At 47.3% G+C, this 16,807-nt stretch overlaps 9 protein-coding genes across 9 annotated transcripts; 6 read left to right on the forward strand and 3 right to left on the reverse strand.

Moving 5' to 3' along the window:
- Window positions 1–425: 425 nt before the first annotated feature.
- Window positions 426–1,476, forward strand: N7466_003304 (uncharacterized protein; the record flags this gene model as incomplete). Its single annotated transcript, XM_057162701.1, has 3 exons — window positions 426–478; window positions 534–669; window positions 745–1,476. 3 exons carry the CDS (start codon window positions 426–428, stop codon window positions 1,474–1,476), a joined length of 921 nt encoding a protein of 306 aa, XP_057023816.1.
- A 1,921-nt stretch (window positions 1,477–3,397) lies between these two features.
- On the reverse strand, window positions 3,398–3,829 carry N7466_003305 (uncharacterized protein; the record flags this gene model as incomplete). Its single annotated transcript, XM_057162702.1, has 1 exon — window positions 3,398–3,829. One exon carries the CDS (start codon window positions 3,827–3,829, stop codon window positions 3,398–3,400), a length of 432 nt encoding a protein of 143 aa, XP_057023817.1.
- A 382-nt stretch (window positions 3,830–4,211) lies between these two features.
- Window positions 4,212–5,087, forward strand: N7466_003306 (alpha/beta fold hydrolase; the record flags this gene model as incomplete). The annotated part of the gene is made up of 1 exon (XM_057162703.1): window positions 4,212–5,087. The coding sequence occupies one exon, from the start codon at window positions 4,212–4,214 to the stop codon at window positions 5,085–5,087; it is 876 nt and encodes a 291-aa protein (XP_057023818.1).
- Window positions 5,088–5,416: 329 nt separating this feature from the next.
- On the reverse strand, window positions 5,417–6,331 carry N7466_003307 (MBL fold metallo-hydrolase; the record flags this gene model as incomplete). The annotated part of the gene is made up of 1 exon (XM_057162704.1): window positions 5,417–6,331. One exon carries the CDS (start codon window positions 6,329–6,331, stop codon window positions 5,417–5,419), a length of 915 nt encoding a protein of 304 aa, XP_057023819.1.
- A 2,101-nt stretch (window positions 6,332–8,432) lies between these two features.
- On the forward strand, window positions 8,433–9,743 carry N7466_003308 (fungal specific transcription factor domain-containing protein; the record flags this gene model as incomplete). Its single annotated transcript, XM_057162705.1, has 3 exons — window positions 8,433–8,444; window positions 8,504–8,558; window positions 8,659–9,743. 3 exons carry the CDS (start codon window positions 8,433–8,435, stop codon window positions 9,741–9,743), a joined length of 1,152 nt encoding a protein of 383 aa, XP_057023820.1.
- Window positions 9,744–10,266: 523 nt separating this feature from the next.
- Window positions 10,267–11,274, forward strand: N7466_003309 (uncharacterized protein; the record flags this gene model as incomplete). The annotated part of the gene is made up of 1 exon (XM_057162706.1): window positions 10,267–11,274. One exon carries the CDS (start codon window positions 10,267–10,269, stop codon window positions 11,272–11,274), a length of 1,008 nt encoding a protein of 335 aa, XP_057023821.1.
- A 349-nt stretch (window positions 11,275–11,623) lies between these two features.
- On the reverse strand, window positions 11,624–12,988 carry N7466_003310 (FAD-dependent oxidoreductase; the record flags this gene model as incomplete). The annotated part of the gene is made up of 3 exons (XM_057162707.1): window positions 11,624–11,958; window positions 12,027–12,333; window positions 12,413–12,988. 3 exons carry the CDS (start codon window positions 12,986–12,988, stop codon window positions 11,624–11,626), a joined length of 1,218 nt encoding a protein of 405 aa, XP_057023822.1.
- Window positions 12,989–13,792: 804 nt separating this feature from the next.
- Window positions 13,793–14,985, forward strand: N7466_003311 (NAD(P)-dependent oxidoreductase; the record flags this gene model as incomplete). Its single annotated transcript, XM_057162708.1, has 4 exons — window positions 13,793–13,826; window positions 13,890–14,266; window positions 14,346–14,846; window positions 14,923–14,985. 4 exons carry the CDS (start codon window positions 13,793–13,795, stop codon window positions 14,983–14,985), a joined length of 975 nt encoding a protein of 324 aa, XP_057023823.1.
- Window positions 14,986–15,411: 426 nt separating this feature from the next.
- Window positions 15,412–16,539, forward strand: N7466_003312 (MBL fold metallo-hydrolase; the record flags this gene model as incomplete). Its single annotated transcript, XM_057162709.1, has 4 exons — window positions 15,412–15,612; window positions 15,676–15,815; window positions 15,874–16,218; window positions 16,278–16,539. The coding sequence occupies 4 exons, from the start codon at window positions 15,412–15,414 to the stop codon at window positions 16,537–16,539; spliced, it is 948 nt and encodes a 315-aa protein (XP_057023824.1).
- Between the last annotated feature and the right edge of the window lie 268 nt (window positions 16,540–16,807).

Raw genomic sequence — 16,807 nt, forward strand, 5'->3', positions numbered from 1 at the left:
TCAATGGGCTGGCCTTTCAATCAGGACTGGGCTGACAGGCCGCATATGACGGTGGTTAGGATTCTTTTCTTGTAATAGTAATGCAGGATGACGTCGTGTGCATCGAAGGTCCGTGCTCGCACACACTGCACTACCAAATTGACCCCATAGACAAGGAGAAGGGCATATTGCTCCTTGAGCTAAGCTGACAAAACGTCATAACTAATCTTTACTAGCGATGGCTGATATATATTGATGATGTCATTATAAGCGCTGATCCTTTCTCTCAAAGCTTGGTATGAATTGCACACAGTTGACTCTGGAAGAGGTCCACGCAAAATCTTCACGCCAACCTTATCGCTTGATTAAATGCAGTAAAAACTTGAGCATCCGAGTTCCTGTTTTGCATTTGAAAATCAACAATTTCTCGCGCGTGTTGACACACAATGTCATACCAAGATACTAGCTATTACCGCAGGCCCCATAGCCTTGAGCGTGGGTATGCTGCGGACTATTACGATGAAAACCCAGTTGATGGAGACTACCCCGCAAAGCGCGACTATGGTGCGCGACGACCACGCCGTCAAAGAGAGGAATTACGACGTCGGCCATCGTCAGTTGGAGGAGATAATTCCGATCACCTCGATAGACGTTACCAGCGGGATCAATATCGACCATATGAAGGTTCCTGTGGGTCCCCGAATCCCAAATCTATTGGTTCTATATACAGATATGCTAACTTGTAGACTGATAGACTCTCAACAGCGCAAGCGCGACTCTTCACCAGAATCAAGTCGCTCATACCGCCATAGAAATCGTCACAAATCAATGGATGGCGGCTCTAGAGATGGCCGTGATGACAAATCTTACAGCAGCGATGGAGACCGCGATAATAGTAACCATGACCGTGGCTGGGCCGACGGCTTGCTTAGCAAGGGCGGGAAGCTTCTCGCGCAGGCCGCTGTTCCACTCATAGCTGCCGGCGCTGCAGAGGCCTTGCGATCGCGCAATGAACCCGGGGAGTGGAAGGGAGACAAGGGCAAGCATGTGATGAAGTCGGCTGTTACCAACGGGCTCATGAACAAGGATCCAAGCACGCCGCACAGACACCACGTTGTTGATACGACAATGTCGGGTCTGAAAGACGGCCGTCCCTCTCGTGAGGAAATGGCTGAGATTCGGCGTAGAGCTGCTACAAACCATACCCTAGACAACCTCAAAAAGGTTGCTGCTGCGGGCGCGCTGGTCTTTGCGGGCAAAGAGATCTATGATCGTTACGAGCGCTCAAAATCTCAGAAACGAGGCCAAGACTATGACAAAGACTATGACGATAACAGGCATAGCTCGAACAGAGGCAATCGGAGTGATTCCGAAGACTCGAATAGTGAAATGTGGTCTCGCGATCTCGACGAAAGGGCCTACCGGAGGCCTCGAAGTAAATACAGAGATGATCGGTCAGATCATTGGGAAAATTACTCTGGTCGTAATCACGGCTAGAAAATATTCCGGAGTTGACTTCAGAATCAAATGGATCTTCTGGGCATGTTTTTACTCCTGCATTGAAGCTAAAAAAGATCTCCTCTTAAATGTGATATACGCACAGGTTGAATGATATTTATTAAAATTTGGTTCATGTAGTATGTATGTTAATTTGTTACTAGGACACGCATCACATTGCCAGCCCCTTATTATGAGAATACACATGCAAACAGAATGTTCTAGGCAAGCCATGGAACTTCAAACAGCCGAACTTGCACTACATCCTATTCATCAGGCCCCAAATTAAGCTCGCAGCCAACATTTGAATCCTTGAAGCTATATAGACTCCAGATGCTACAGTAGCCAAATGATAATATATTGGGCCTTTGAATCCAGTATACAAAAGTCTCAATGTATCGTCTTCATCTAATGGGCTATTGTTCTCTCTTCAGGATTGATCAGCGAGCTGGGAGTCTACTTTGCTGATGGCGACTGTTATATAGAGAGCGGCACAGGTACACCGACATCTGGAACCTCGGTACCAATACCAGGTTGTGAAAGGAATGTCGGAATTAATTTCCAAAGTTAAGATTCTGTAGCGTTTCCAAGTTTCTATCCACATTTGTGGAGTTCCGAACCCCACCTTTGTGAGTTGTCCAATGATCTTCCCGGAATGAATCAGAGGGACAAATCATATACTATTAAGAAAAGAATGTGATAAAAAAATCGGATCAACCAATAAAAGCAAGGTTGCGATTATGATTTCACTGATCGGCGACAAATTTCTGAAAGCCTATCAAATCAATTGATGAGTTTGATATTTTTTTCTATGCTTTTATAGACATCTGCTTTTATAGACATCCTTGTGTTCCCCCTGCGTGGATGTAGCCACCACTGATCAAGGTCATTTATCCCGCGTACATTCAAATTATATAACCGACCACTGGTATTGCCTTTACGCCACCAATTCCAAGCCTGGGCTTTAGTATGGAGCTCTCTCAAATTCTGGTCAATGGGACGCCGCGCCGAAACTTTCTCATGGACTATGCACTGACTTCTGATTATAGATACTCCGCTCAGCTCGGAGTCTGATGAAAGGGTGGGCGATTTCTCGTATTTCCCCACCTGTTACATTGACGGCAAATTGAAGTATCACATACCAAGACTGAGCTCCACGAGTGCGAGCCCAAAAGATCGTGTAAAGCAAGCGTGCAAGGCTTGCCATACCGAGAAGTCCAAATGTACGGGAGAGCATCCTACCTGTGGCAGATGTATGGCTCTACAGCGAAAGTGTGAGTATGGGCACCGCAAGAACATTGTGAGACAAAGGTAGTACATACTATTGACGGAATCCGATAACTTGGTACTGACGGCAAGCAGGGAACTTGAAAAGCTATCTGCCGAAGTCCAAGTCTACAGAAGCTTACTACAAGAATTGTCTCACAGAGTCTCCGAAGACGATTCTAAACTCATTGCAGATGTGTTGGACCGACACACATCAAATAGAGGCCAACTTGACCAACTAGATACAAGCAAATGAAGGAATTCGAACCCAGCAAATCGAAACCTCTTTGTGACGCCCTCTTCTTAAACAACTTTGTATGGTAGCAGAGATCATGGCTATATGAGCGCCAAGGGTTTTAGAAAGAATCTCTCGAACTACAGAGCCCACAGAAATTATATCACATTAGCCAGGCACCTGCGATAGATAAAGATGAATAGAAGGCTTTGTTGAAGGCACCGGTACCATCATGATAAAATATGCAACGCAGAATCCTGGCCACTTTAAAGAAACACCATTATGTATTCAAGTCTCACAACTTGCCGTTCGCAAATGGGGGTTTAAGCTCGACAAATGTCTTGAAAATAGTCGCAGGTAGCTCTATCTATATCATGTTAGTAATCCGGGCCAGTAGAACGATCCCAACGAGACTTACATTCATTTTGCGCTCTGGGCTTCCTGGTCTTTCATTTCCAGCAGTACTTTCTCCGCAATTCGGAATCCCTCTAGACCTGCCGGCATTCCCACATAGATGGAAACCTGAAGCAGTGCCTCGCGAATTTCGGTTTCAGATAATCCGTTTGTAACTCCTCCTCGCACATGGACAGCCAGTTCAGCACTCCGATTGAGAGCACAGAGCATGCCGATGTTCAGCAAGGATCTTTGCTTGCGATCGAGGCCAGGTCTAGCCCAGACGGAACCCCAACAAGCCTCTGTAACAAGATCTTGCATGGGCTGAGAAAAAGCGGAAGCGGAAGCTAAAGAACGATCCACGTATGATTTTCCCGCAACCTCGCACCGGATCTGTAATCCTTCCTCATAGAGCCGCTGGTGGGCTTCTTCGAGAGAGGGTGCGGTTTTGTCGGCCATTTTGTCAAAAATGTGGAACGAGCAAGCCGACTGCAAGAAGAGGAATTATTTGATAGAAATCAGTGTCCTTCAAGTTGTGGGGTTGAGGCAAGTGGGGAAATAGTATGTGGGGTAAAACGGGTGCCCTGGCGGTGTTGAAATTATTGCAATAACTGGTCAACTCACAGCTCAAACCCACGATTTCTGTCTATGTTCTGGGATTAGTGTTGGTGAGAACTAGCCCTTTCGCACTACCCACCTTCGGGTGAGTTCCCACATCACCATACAATAATGGAGTCAAATATTCTTCAACCCTTAAAACAGTTAAGAAAGACACAACTTGCTAACCCGTGGATTATCCATCCAGCACTTCAGGAGCCCCAAGACCCATGATTCCAAGGATATGGAATTGAACGTGAACTCCTTCTCCCGTCTCTTAAGGCATCCCAACGGCCAAACAACGCATGTGATCGTTGATGATTACACAAATCCTTGGGATAATCCACAGACAGTGCTCATACAAGGGGGGTTTGGAAGACACTCTGCATTTTGGTATCATTGGACTCCCTCATTGGCGCGGAAATACCGAGTAGTCCGACGGGACACCAGAGGTCATGGCAAGTCATCCACCCCAATGCCTGGTGATGGATACCAGTATACCCTCGATACGATATTATCCGAAATTGTCGACACTCTTGATCAGCTTGGCATCGAACAGGTCCACTTCATTGGAGAGAGTACCTCGGGAATGCTAGGGGAAGCCTTCGCCGCAAAATTTCCCAATCGACTACACAGCTTAACCGTCATCTCGAGTCCCTCATATCTTCCACCGGAGGCACTTCGCTTATTTTCTTTTGGCCACTCTAGCTGGCCAGAAGCATGTCGGCGGCTCGGGTCTGGGGGTTGGGCAGAACACCTTGCCCGTATGCCAGGGACCCTCTCGACGGCAGACCCGAATTATGAAGCTTGGTGGATTTCACAAATTGCCCTCAGCTCCAGCGATGGTCTTGCTGGATATGCCGAATTTCTGTCAGGACTAGATGCGCGGAAATTTCTTCCGGACATCTCTGTGCCGATGCTGATTCTCGCTCCAGCGAAAAGCGCTGCTACTACGCTTGAGGAGCAGCTGCAGATTGCGAGACAGGTGCGAGGCTCAAAGATAGTTGTTATCCATGGGGCAGGGCATGAAGTTTATGTCGACAAGGCAAGTGACTGCTTGCATGCTGTGCATGGATTCTTCTTGGATATCGAGTCTGGCCTCGTCAATAACCTTGCGTAAAATTTCAATGTTCCAATGGATATCTAGTTTTGCATGTGGAAACAAATAATACATCACATTTCAACGCACTGTTTCTTGCGCAGGATACTAAGAACAAAGTGCTATTGGAATCGCATCAATCTGCAATAAATACCTAAATACTCATTCAACGTTACAGTGAGATGATATATTACCGATCACGGTTTACGAAATGTTAGCTTTCAAAACTTGAAAAGACTGTATTATGTAGCAATTGATTTCATAGAAGATACACAAGACTGTGTGTTGTATATTGAGATTTAGCCTGAGGTCACCTTGAGTCAATTTATATCAAAGAGCCAACTTTGAGTTCAAATGTTTGGAAATGCTCTATGTTGATTGTTCGCCCACCACTGCCCATCGTGTGCCATAACAATCTCTACATCTGTCCCCATCATCTGTTGTAATGTCCTAATCCTAGAAAGAGTATCCTCTGCCTGATTCTTATCCACATGGATACAATTTGTTTGCCCATGCACATCAACCCAAGTAGCCATTTCCCGCTCCCCACTAAGAAGCCGAAGATCATGACAGCTATCTCCACCAAGGTAGATCCATTTTTGGGGTCCTAGACGACAAAGGAGATTTATATGCCCTGAAAGGTGGCCCGGGGCATCAACAACATACACTGAGCCATCACCAAACAGATCCAGCGTTGCTTCAAAAGGGCCAATAGGCTTCCAAAGAGGTGGCCGAGGTTCGGGGAGCTCGCTCACTCTTGACATGTCGCGGAAGAGGTTTGGATCGAAAAATTGATGTGAGGCGCTAAGTCCAAGGCCATGATGAAGTAGGTCAAGGGAGCCAGATCCGAGAAGGAATTGCGCCCGAGAGAAATCTGCCGGATCGCCGTGGTGATCATAATGGACATGGCTGAGTATCACGGTATCGATGGAAGAAGGATCCAGGCCCCCGCTGCACAAAGATTGGGCCACTCCTGGGCCAAGCCGGTAAGGAATGCGGGATTCAATATGGGATTGATTTTCTTTCGTGTAGTTGTCTAACTGGGCCCGGAGGCCTAAATCAAAGAGAAGGTACTTTGGTTCGGGTTGACCGTCGGATCCGGGGTGGATTACCAAGAAGCTTAGTGAAGGCACGGTGATCACGGTGTTGGGGCCGTTGGGGGAAACGAATGATGCTTCAGGGAGGCTGATCTCGCCTCCGTTTATTGCGGCCACATTCACGTAATTCTGTGCACTGGATGCAGGCGGGAGAGAATTCTCAAACATCCTGATTTTTGGAAGATATGCAGCAAATTGGAACTTTGCAGATGAAAAGAAGGCAGTATTCACATATTCAAAAAAGCAAAAGCTGTCCAGGTGTGAGCCCCAGGGGTGGGGTAGGATTGTGTGGGGTGATTGAATTCGGCATATGGCTCCTAGCGTAGTCGCGTATAGAAGCTCGATGTTTTATGTGCATGAATTGATTGACCCAAATCGGTGGCCTAGCTAGCTTAGACTAGCTATCCCACTTGGTCAGCCCAACCACACATCATAAATATTGAGGTCATGGTCCTTGCGAAATATACGAATCTGGGGTAGAGGGCATTGAAATGATCGCTTCGCACCCGTAATTTCCTCAAGTCTTGAAATTGCTTGAACCCTTTAGAGTCAATTTACTCCAGCATTATTGATTATTCAGCTTCAAAATTCAACAGGATTTATCGGAATGGCCTAGAGAGTACACTGTACAAATTCTATTATTTCAAAGTTCTTTTTGAGGTGGTGGCGAGGCAATTTGTGTAAAATGGCGCAAAACAGGATTGCCAAAGGTGATTATCGCTTTTTTTTGCGCATTGCCTTACATTCCTTTTATGAGTAAAAGTTTTTATATGTCAATAACACCACCACTGTTAATTACTTCTGCTTGAAATAATTCATATAAGCTCTGTATACTTCATCGATGATTCCTTGTAGGTATTAACTTATTTGAACTAATAGTGGTGGTGTAGAAAGAAATTGAAAACGACCATCAAGTTATTGCTGGCGAAACATTTCGTCTCGGGCGCTCCAAGTTCCCAGAACATAGTACACTCTACCGAATCTTGCAAAGAACCTTCCGACATTGGCCCAGCATCAAATTGGTATTCCTCTACTGGTTCAATTTCGAGTCTATCTTTTGTTGCACATGCCCATTGATCATTGACATTCTGAAAAACTCTGCGATGGCCTATGAGAGAGCAACCGACTTGGTAAGGCTGCCACCGCAGCAAGTAAACCCTTCATCGTGAAATTCCGAGAAATAACTTCAAAGGATGAGTTCATATCTCCACAGCGGTATTCCAATTTCAGACTTGCCGCAGCTTCTACAGGACAGTCGATGGACTCTGTACCTCGATGACCTCAACAGGCATTCCTGTACAAGTAACCGGCTTGGGGGACTGGATCGAGAGAAGACAGAAATTGTGATTGTGCGCCCAGATGATTATTGAGGAGAGATTCACAGGTGGGAACTAGATAGTGCTGCTCAAGCAGGACGCTGTATAGAACAGTATCTTTAATTCATGGTCTAAGGTATTTCAGGCCAATGTAGTCGAGTCGATTGATGAAGAAACTCAAGTTAATAACCTGAGAAATATTATGAACTGGAAAAGGGCGTCAATTGGAGACTAAACCCGGAAAACAACACGCGCGTAGAAAATGAACCGAGATGGGGGGTAGCGGTCACGTTACGGCTCCTCACCGGAACACGACCCACCTGAGCCCTGGGGACCCGCTAGCCACCCCGGGTTGCCCAGGGCCCAAAACCGAACTGTACTCCAGGGCTGCACTATACTGGACCCAGTGTTCCACCGTTGTGTGACCTAAACGCGCTGACCAGGGGATACCTGCTCAATGCATGTTGGTTCGATCTGGGCAGCTACCTCCAACTTTTGTCAAAAGGTACCTACACCCTAGACTCCTTGAGCAAACAATGCCCATAGTGATCACCAACTCGGCCATTTCCTTCACCACACTTTCAATGTTCATTTGCCCCACCGTAGGCCGGCTGCTAAAACATTCCAAGGGCCAAAGGTTCCAGGCCTCCGGAGGGCGTATTTTACCAAAAAGCAGGCATCAAGAGCGGTGAACCTGGTTCGTTTCCTTTGTCTTCCGACCTGCCTGGTCCTGCACTCCGCAATCCCCTCATTTCGGGAAATCCCCTTCCTTTCCCCGCAATATAGTTGCCGTCGAATGTTTTTTTTTTTTTTTTCGCTGCTGCCCCCTGCCACGAAAATAAGGATTCCCTCGTTGCACGAGCATAGCGGGACCATGAAAAATCACGATATCGCATCTCGCAAATGTGCCAAGTGCTATCGGGTTTTCTCAAAAGTCGAGCACTTGAAACGCCATGAACGATCACGTGAGTCTCTCTGTGCTCCACTCTGGAAGATTATCCGCTGACTAATCCGATCCCGGCAGACACGGGGGAACGGCCTTTCAAATGTAAGACTTGTGGCCGGGCATACGCTAGGAGGTGCGTGCGTATTTCCTGTATTGATCGTCTGCGCCCTGACATAAGTATTTTCTGTCTAGTGATGTTTTGAATCGACATATTCGTCACCATCATGGAAAAGACGGGGACAATGATGCAGAAAAAAGCACTCAAGCTGATGCGTTGCTGGAACGGACCAGCCTGTCACTAGACGGTTCTCCAGAAAGGTCTGAAGGGCTCGATGGAGTAGGCAGAAGATTGCCATCTGATGAGCTTTCCTCGTCACCACAGAACACACCACCCGAATGTCCGACTCCGGAGCATCTTATTGTGCAGGACATCGCCAACAATGATTGGAATGTTGTTGACTATGGTGGCCATATGTCGGGACCCTCCAACCAATGTCCCCAGGAGCTACCTGAGACCGTCGAGCACTCTCGCGCCCTGGAAATGCAGATGGCGGATGACCAGATTTTGCCGCAGTCACCAGCAATTTTCAGCCCTCGGGGGGCGCTCAACCCCTTCGATGCGCATTTAGATTGGTCTCTTGGTCCTACACAAATATTCGCTGCCAGTGGAACACCTAATACAATACCTCCTACCATGGACTTTAGCACTGTTTTGCTGGATGGGTTTCCTTTGTCGCCACCAACGCCTCGAGGACAGCATGCCTCTAATTCTCCGAAAGACGGGATTTCAAATGAGCAGTTTGAACAGGTGCGGCGCTCATGGCCCACGCGGCGTCGGGCTGTGACGTTTTCACCGTCCCCTGTGTCCTGGGATGACATTCTGCTCCATCCGGAAGCCAATATCTTCTCGTCGATTTCATTGAAAGCATTGGCAGATCTTGAGCCCATAGCAGTGAGGGAATCATCATGGGGATTTACTGAGTTCCGCCGGAACAGTTTAGTCCAACTGATGGCTCGTTATGCACTAGTTACGGCGAATGATATCGAAGGAGCCTCTCCAGCCTCTCTTTCGCCATGGAACGGCGAACCACCACCCACTGATATTCTTGACTTGTGTCTTGATCTATACTTTGGTCAATTTCATGTCAATCTGCCTTTCATTCATCCAGGAACATTCGACGCATCTTTAACCCCTGAAATTCTTCTTTTTCCTATGTGCCTGGTTGGTATGATGATTCTCAACAGAAGCGTAGCTCGTCAGTTGATTGCGGACTTCTTGCCAGTGAGTTATATTGTCCACCTAACCCAAGAAGGTTGATTATTCTAAAATTTTGCAAATGCCAGGGTGCTATAAACCACTGTAGAGCCGAGCTTTCATCGCAAGGAGCTCGACACTGCCCAGCTCCTGATATACTGACCGTGTTGGGAAGCTCTTGCTTGGTGCTGTTTATTGCGGCTTCGACTGCGGTTAGTGGCCTCGCGCTCAGACTTCGTGTGCATACTAACAGACGAGAAGGACGTAGCATTTGAAGAAGAGAGGCAAGCTCTTTACCAAGAGACCTTATCGGTAGGCTCTACTCTACGGTTGCAACGATTGGCAACGGTGCCTGCTGACTTGAGTCCTTAATAGTTGGCGAAAGATAGAGGACTGTTTGCATCCCGCAATTACAACTTTAGCCCTATGAAAGGCGTGGTGGATGATGATGTTATATGGAAAGGATGGGCTCGTATCCAGTCGGCACAACTGTAAGCTATTCCGCCATGGATGTGGTTTGACAACTTTCTAACCATCGATCAGTCTGACTGTTTGTCTAATGTTAGCTGATGCGTACTCGGCAAGCATGCTGGGTATTCCACCTATCCTTCGCACTGACAAGATTGACATGCCACTTGTGTGCAGCGATGCCCTGTTCAAGGCGCATTCTTCACACAAGTGGAAATCCCTCATGGGGACCAGAGACCCGTGGAATCAGCCGCTCTCCGTGGTGCTTGAGAAGCAGCACTCCTCTCCGAGACTGACAGGTCGTGATCTTCAAACAATCTTGTCGGTAGTCTGGCTCCATATCCTCGAAATCCGGCATCATTTAGAGGGTCGGGAAAGCTCGACTTCCGCATCAAGGGACCCATATTCAGCTTTGTCACCTGGAAACCCACATTCTAGCGGACCATCATCTCCTGCCTCCTCTCTTTACAACATTTACAAAGTCCATGCCTCAGAGCTAAACGATGGAAACATGAATTCGTTAATATTATGGCATTACCTATGCATTTCCCTCATGACCAACTTTGAAGTCATTGAGGATGCAGCCGGTCGGAATGGCCCCGAAGCAGCGAAAGCGGCAGTTGAGAGTTTAAGAATATGGGCCGGAACCCAGAGCGGCCGTCGAGCCTGCCTCCATGCAGCGCAAATTTTGGTAATCATTACACGACATTGTAGGTCTGATGGAATGATGCTCCATTCTGAAACTGCGTTATTCAACGCGGGCCTAGTCATGGGATTTTACCTGTTCACCGCTTCCGACTGCATACCGGTTGGTGACGGCCCATGCTATGACCTCTTTGATGACGTGGATTGGATCCAGGTTGGGGCTCTGGGTCTGGAGCCAGAACAGCCTCAAACAAATAATCTCCCCTCAGCTTCGACCGCCTCTGCATTTATCCGTGATGGTGGTCATGTTTGCTTCCATGGCGCCCAGTTCTACAGCTCATACGGTGCCTCTCGGAGGACATTTATGAATGTGGCTTCCCAACTGGAACAAGTGGGCAAATGGAATGTCGAGGAGTATAGCAGGGTGCTACGGATAATTAGCGCTACTTTGCTCACATCAGATAACCAGAGTACCGGGTGATCGTCTTACTGGGTTTGTGGAAGACATTGTCCGAGTTTCCAAGCCCACATTTGCGAATTCATAAGGCCGATTGAAAAGGTTGACCTAGTTTCGCTACTTCTTCGTGCTGGGCGGCGGTTGATGGGAACGATTTGCTTCCCACAATTAATTTGTCGATCATATCAAACAATTGTGATGCAATTGAATACAGCTTGACTTTATCGAACCAATGCACTGCCGTCATTGTTGATTTTGTTTACATCGTAACATCAAGAAGCAAGTGATTGTCAAATTTTGTGTTGTGTCTTGAAAATTACGCGTCAAAGCCTTACCCTGTGTACATCATTCTAGAGGTAAGACCCAAGAACTCTCATTTCTGGTAATGTTGCCTAAAGTCATATTGAAGAGCATTCCCCGCTTTCTTCAGTGCAGCAACGACCTCGGGGTCAGTCTCTGCTTGCTTACATGTCTTCAAAAATGCGTTCTCAACGGAAGCAGTGTCGGGGTCCTGCTCAAACAGAAGTCGAATGTTACCGGAGGAAACTGGATCGATTATTTCCTTGTATTTTCCCCGGCGAACAGTGTCGTAGATGTCCAGAATACCATCCTCAGCACGTCCAGTGTATATACCTTCCAGACAGTCGGAAAGTCCACCAACGTCCACAATTCCACCTGTCAATCCCAGTCCTCCAAAGGGGTTGCATACTATAACAAGAAAGAACTTAGTTCTGCCATTCGAGACAAGCGCAATCAGCTGGGTCAGAGCCACTTACAGTGTGCCGCGTCGGCAGCCAATAAAAACCGTCCAACCCTCATTTTCTTAGCGAGTCGTTGATGAACCTTGTAAGGACTGAAATTGACCATTTTGTAATCGCCAGGTTCGGGATGACCTGGCAAGCAAGCCTTGAACTTCGCCGGCTGTCTAGCCTTCAGCTCATCAAAGCTCAAGCCTGGCACTTCACCGTATGTCACGCGCCATAATCCGTCATCGCTGATACGGGCAGCCATATACCAATGCTCTGGGTCAATGATGAAATTGGAATCCCAGTCAAATCCGTGTTTCTCAAACGGGTAGTAGGTCTGCCGATGAACAGGTCGTATTAGTGAAAGGGTCAGTCACTGTGATGTAAGGAAAGTATGTAGTTGGAGGTCAACGCACATTAGTAGCAACAATTTGCTGATCCCAAGTGAAACCAGGGAATTCCCAATCCCCAAACAGAGATCGTCGAATCTGGCTGTTTGCCCCGTCGCATCCGACTATATACCGCGCCTCGGGTTTCTGTGGACCACCAGGCGCTTCTACCTCCAGCCACGCCTTGCTTTCATCCTGGCCGATCCCAGTCACTTTATGCGAATATAAAATCTCAACATGGGGCAGTCTGGAGATATGGCGCTGCAGAACAAGGTTTAGCTTATTCAACGGAAGGCAGGTCAAGGGGTCCGAAGTCGGGTCTGCGTTTCTTCCTGCATCAATTCCCGCGATGAATTCACCGTTGAGTTTCCTCCAGCAAGCCCCGTCAGGTATGAATGCGCCTTCGCCTTTCATGTCTTCCAGTACCCCAGCCCGGCGTAGCTCGTAGACAGCTGGCGGAGAGTAATGGGTGGCACGCGGGCGATCGTCCAGGGATTCTGCGGCTTCAAAAAGGCGTACAGGTATTCCCCTTTGGCCCAGCATGAGTGCTAGAAGTAGGCCGCTGGGGCCGGCGCCAACGATCGCAACGAAAGGAATGGACATGAGGTCTGGTGATATTCAAATCGGAGTATGTATGGTTGCAGATGTGTGGACTTCGATTCCTTTCAAGTTTCAGAAGTGGTGCACAACATTGACGACAAACCCATCTGGGCACCCGTTTGGGTAGTCCACCAAGAAATTTTCTATTCAGAGCTTTTTGTACGTATTGGCTTATATTCATCCAACGGGAATTCAATTTTCGATGCCTCCTCGAGTGGGGGATCGGCCTAACGTTCTGTACCCCACATGGCCTAACTGAGAAAGGGATTATCCCGGGGGTGACGAATCAGATGCCCACATGGCCATATCTGAACTACAAACTTTTGCAGCTCAGATGCGGCTACATGACTTGGAGAAGGGCTGGGGAAACGAACGTGGGAATACTTGGAGACACGTGCAGACGCGCCGCGTTTCCATCGTTGAATTGTTTGAATTTCGGAAGCAAAATGGCGCATCCGCTTATCAAGCAGGGTTTGGAGTCATGGCTAGTATTTTACGCATATCGACATAACGGCGTGAACTATGTATTAGATGAATGAAAAAAAAAACTCAAACCTACGCAGGTATCTATCATTCTTCAACACGTTGCGTGATCCTGAACTATTCACTGGGGTTTATTCTTTTGGAGGCGATCACGCTTTTCCAAGATTCCACATCCCACTTGAAGTGGGGTGAGGGGCTAAATTCAAGTGAACATTAAGCATAACACGTGTATATGGCTCAAGGACAAAGAAGTGCTAATCAGACGACCGGATCTGAAATGCAATGAAATCTGGAACAAACCAGCAAGAAAAAAAAACATCCAAAATGGCAACTTTCGTGGAAAATGTCGCATTCATCGGTAATCCTCGCCCTGGTGCTTGAAAAATATCTATCTTTTCTTCGTCCAACTAACTTCAGCCAGGTTTGGGTGCCATGGGATACGCCATGGCAAAAAATATCCGCAAGGAAATGGCACCGAGTGGAACCCTTTATGTTTTTGATGTCTTCGGACATGTCTGTGAAAAATTCCGAGACGAGTTCAAAGGCTTTGGCCCCATTGTGATCGTCGAGTCCCCGAAGGAGGCAGCTGCATTGTCCCAAACAATTATTTCCATTGTCCCTGGTGCCAAGGAAGTCCGAGATGTCTATCTGAATGATATCTCGGGAGTGATTACGGCTCCCAAGAACGAAGACCGATTGATAATGGAGTGCAGTACAATAGATTCCCAATCTAGCCGAGAGATCGGGCAAGCGCTTGGGACTGCGGGTGCAGGAACATACATCGACACACCTGTCTCGGTAAATCCCCTATCTTCTCATGGCATACAGGCTCAACTTAGCGGGTTCTGGAAGAGATTTCTAATCAACAAGAATGCAGGGCGGAGTTCCAGGTGCAGATTCCGGAACATTATCATTCTTGATAGGGCACAGCAAGCCCTCTGATACTGATCCGATCTCTCATCGACTAGAGAGAGTTGCAGCGATGATGGGAAATCCGAAGAAGTTCTTCTACTGTGGCAAGCTCGGAGCTGGGCTGGCTGCGAAGATCAGCAATAACTATTTGTCCTGTTCTATTCTACTGGCAGTCGCGGAGGCGATGGCTATTGGTATTAGATCGGGCGTTGATAAGAAGCTTCTCCATGAGGTCATACACAATTCGACCGGTCAAAGCTTTATGGCCGATGTGGTTCAGCCGGTCCCTGGAGTCGTTCCCGATGCTCCTAGCAGCAATGATTATAAATTGGGATTCAAGACGCAGATGATGATCAAGGATCTGGGTCTAGGTATTGATGCGGGGTACGCGACGGGGATCAAGCCTACCATGGCGGAGGCCGCGTATAGTGTTTACGAGAATGCTGCTGTTGACCCAAACTGCATTGTAAGTGGATTTCCTTTTTTGGGGGGGTTTGTAGGGTGTGGTGAGTGTTACTCGGATTAATAATACTACTTTATAGGATCGGGATGGATCCTCCGTTTATCTGCATATCACTGCAAGCCAAGAAGGCAAGGAGGATTAATTAGCTACGCTTCGTGGAGGATATCTGACTGTGACTATTTTCTGATATCTCAACTCTGGATGGAGTGTAATTTTAAGGTGGTTATGGGGCGGGTGCCTGTCAAGTATTGCTATAACACTTCTGTCCTGCGAATTTGGGTGTTTCAGTACGAAATCCACATATTCTGGTCGGAAAGTGCATATATCCGTCATGGTATGTGAATTTATCATTTTGAATACAAATCTAGTCATCAATTCCCAGGTTCGATCAATGCATAAGAACCTCCCGTTAAGGTGGGGTGACAAGTCAACTGGTAGTGCCTTTCGCCCTTAGCTCCAATCTTAAATGACTTCATAGCCCCGTTTACCCCTCTCGCGAAACCTGCACGATTTGACACAAATTTTGAATGTGATCGGTCCTTATAGCATAATAATCATACTCGCAATAATGCCTGATTCTCAGATTGAACTTCCCCCTACTAGCTCGCATGTCGATGTCCAACTGCTGAACGGCGGAAGCATGATGGCTGAATACCATAAGCTTCATAAAGGTGAGCCAGCCAAAAAGTTCCGAATGTATAACTGGGCTTTTTTCATCCACCACACGGGAAATGGTCGAAAGGTAATTTGGGATTTGGGAATGTCATCGGTACGTGGATTGGCCTTCTAAAACCATTCGCTGATCGGAATCTCTTGAACTGACGGACCGAAGAACGGAGATGACTTCCCACCTGTCATTGCAAATGGACTGCTGAAAGAAGCCCAAGTTGAGGGTCCTCGTGAATCAATTGAAGCGCAGATTGAACGCCGCAATGGTATCAAACCAGCCGAGATCGATAATGTTTTACTAAGGTCAGCATACGTTCGTACCTGGTGGTTCGTGATGTGAATTTTCTCAACTATTTCATAGCCACGCACATTTCGACCATTGCCGGCCAGTACACAATACGTTTCCAAATGCAACAGTCTATTTCGGTCCTGGTACATCAGAGCATTGCGCCCCAGGCCACCTGCAGAATGAATCATCAATGTGGGACGGCCGATTCTTCGATCCGGAAAACGCAACTGAGAATTGGAAAACCTTGGAAGGACCATGGAAGAACTTTGGACCGTTTGAAAAGGCACAGGATTTCTTTGGCGATGGAAGTTTTTGGATCATTCAGGCTCCTGGGCATATGCCTGGTAACTTGCTTGCATGCGCCAAGCTTCCGACGGGCGATTGGGTTATGCTGGGCTCTGACTGTTGCCACTCGCGGTAGAGATCCCAGTTCCTTGCAAAATTATGGCTCAAGAACCGAGTTGACATGAATATAGAGAGCTGTTTACTGGTGAGAAAGAGTTCGCGTCTTTCGAACTTCCCAATGGGACAACATTTTGTCTCCATCAAGATGTGCCGGCGGCTAGGGACACCCTGGAGCGCATGCGGATAATGGAGGCGAGCTTCGGAGCTCATGTTGCTCTTGCGCACGATACTGCATGGATGGATAAGGAAAATGACGAAGTACTTTTATCCCTACTGGATAATGAGCTTCGGCGTGATATTCGCGACGCATTGAAACATCAGGCACCTTTTTAGAGCACATGTGGAAACTGTCAGAGAAAGTGGAGGTCGTTTTTACTATATACTCTCCTCGTATTGCACATGCACATGTGTGTTTTACTATTCAACTAGCCGGCACCCTGTTATGTTTCATTTCACTCAAATGTTCTCAACTTGAAATGTTTACCCCTGTCATTTTCTATCTTATTTCAAATTCCGATCAGCCTAATCGATTGCTACAAATTCAAGCTCACATGATTTCATTCCGACATTTAGATCCGCAAGCGCTGTATAATTTTCGGAG

The sequence above is a fragment of the Penicillium verhagenii genome, assembly GCF_028828195.1.
Source record: "Penicillium verhagenii strain IBT 33310 chromosome Unknown utg000004l_segment0_segment0, whole genome shotgun sequence".
NCBI classification, from domain to species: Eukaryota; Fungi; Ascomycota; class Eurotiomycetes; order Eurotiales; family Aspergillaceae; genus Penicillium; species Penicillium verhagenii.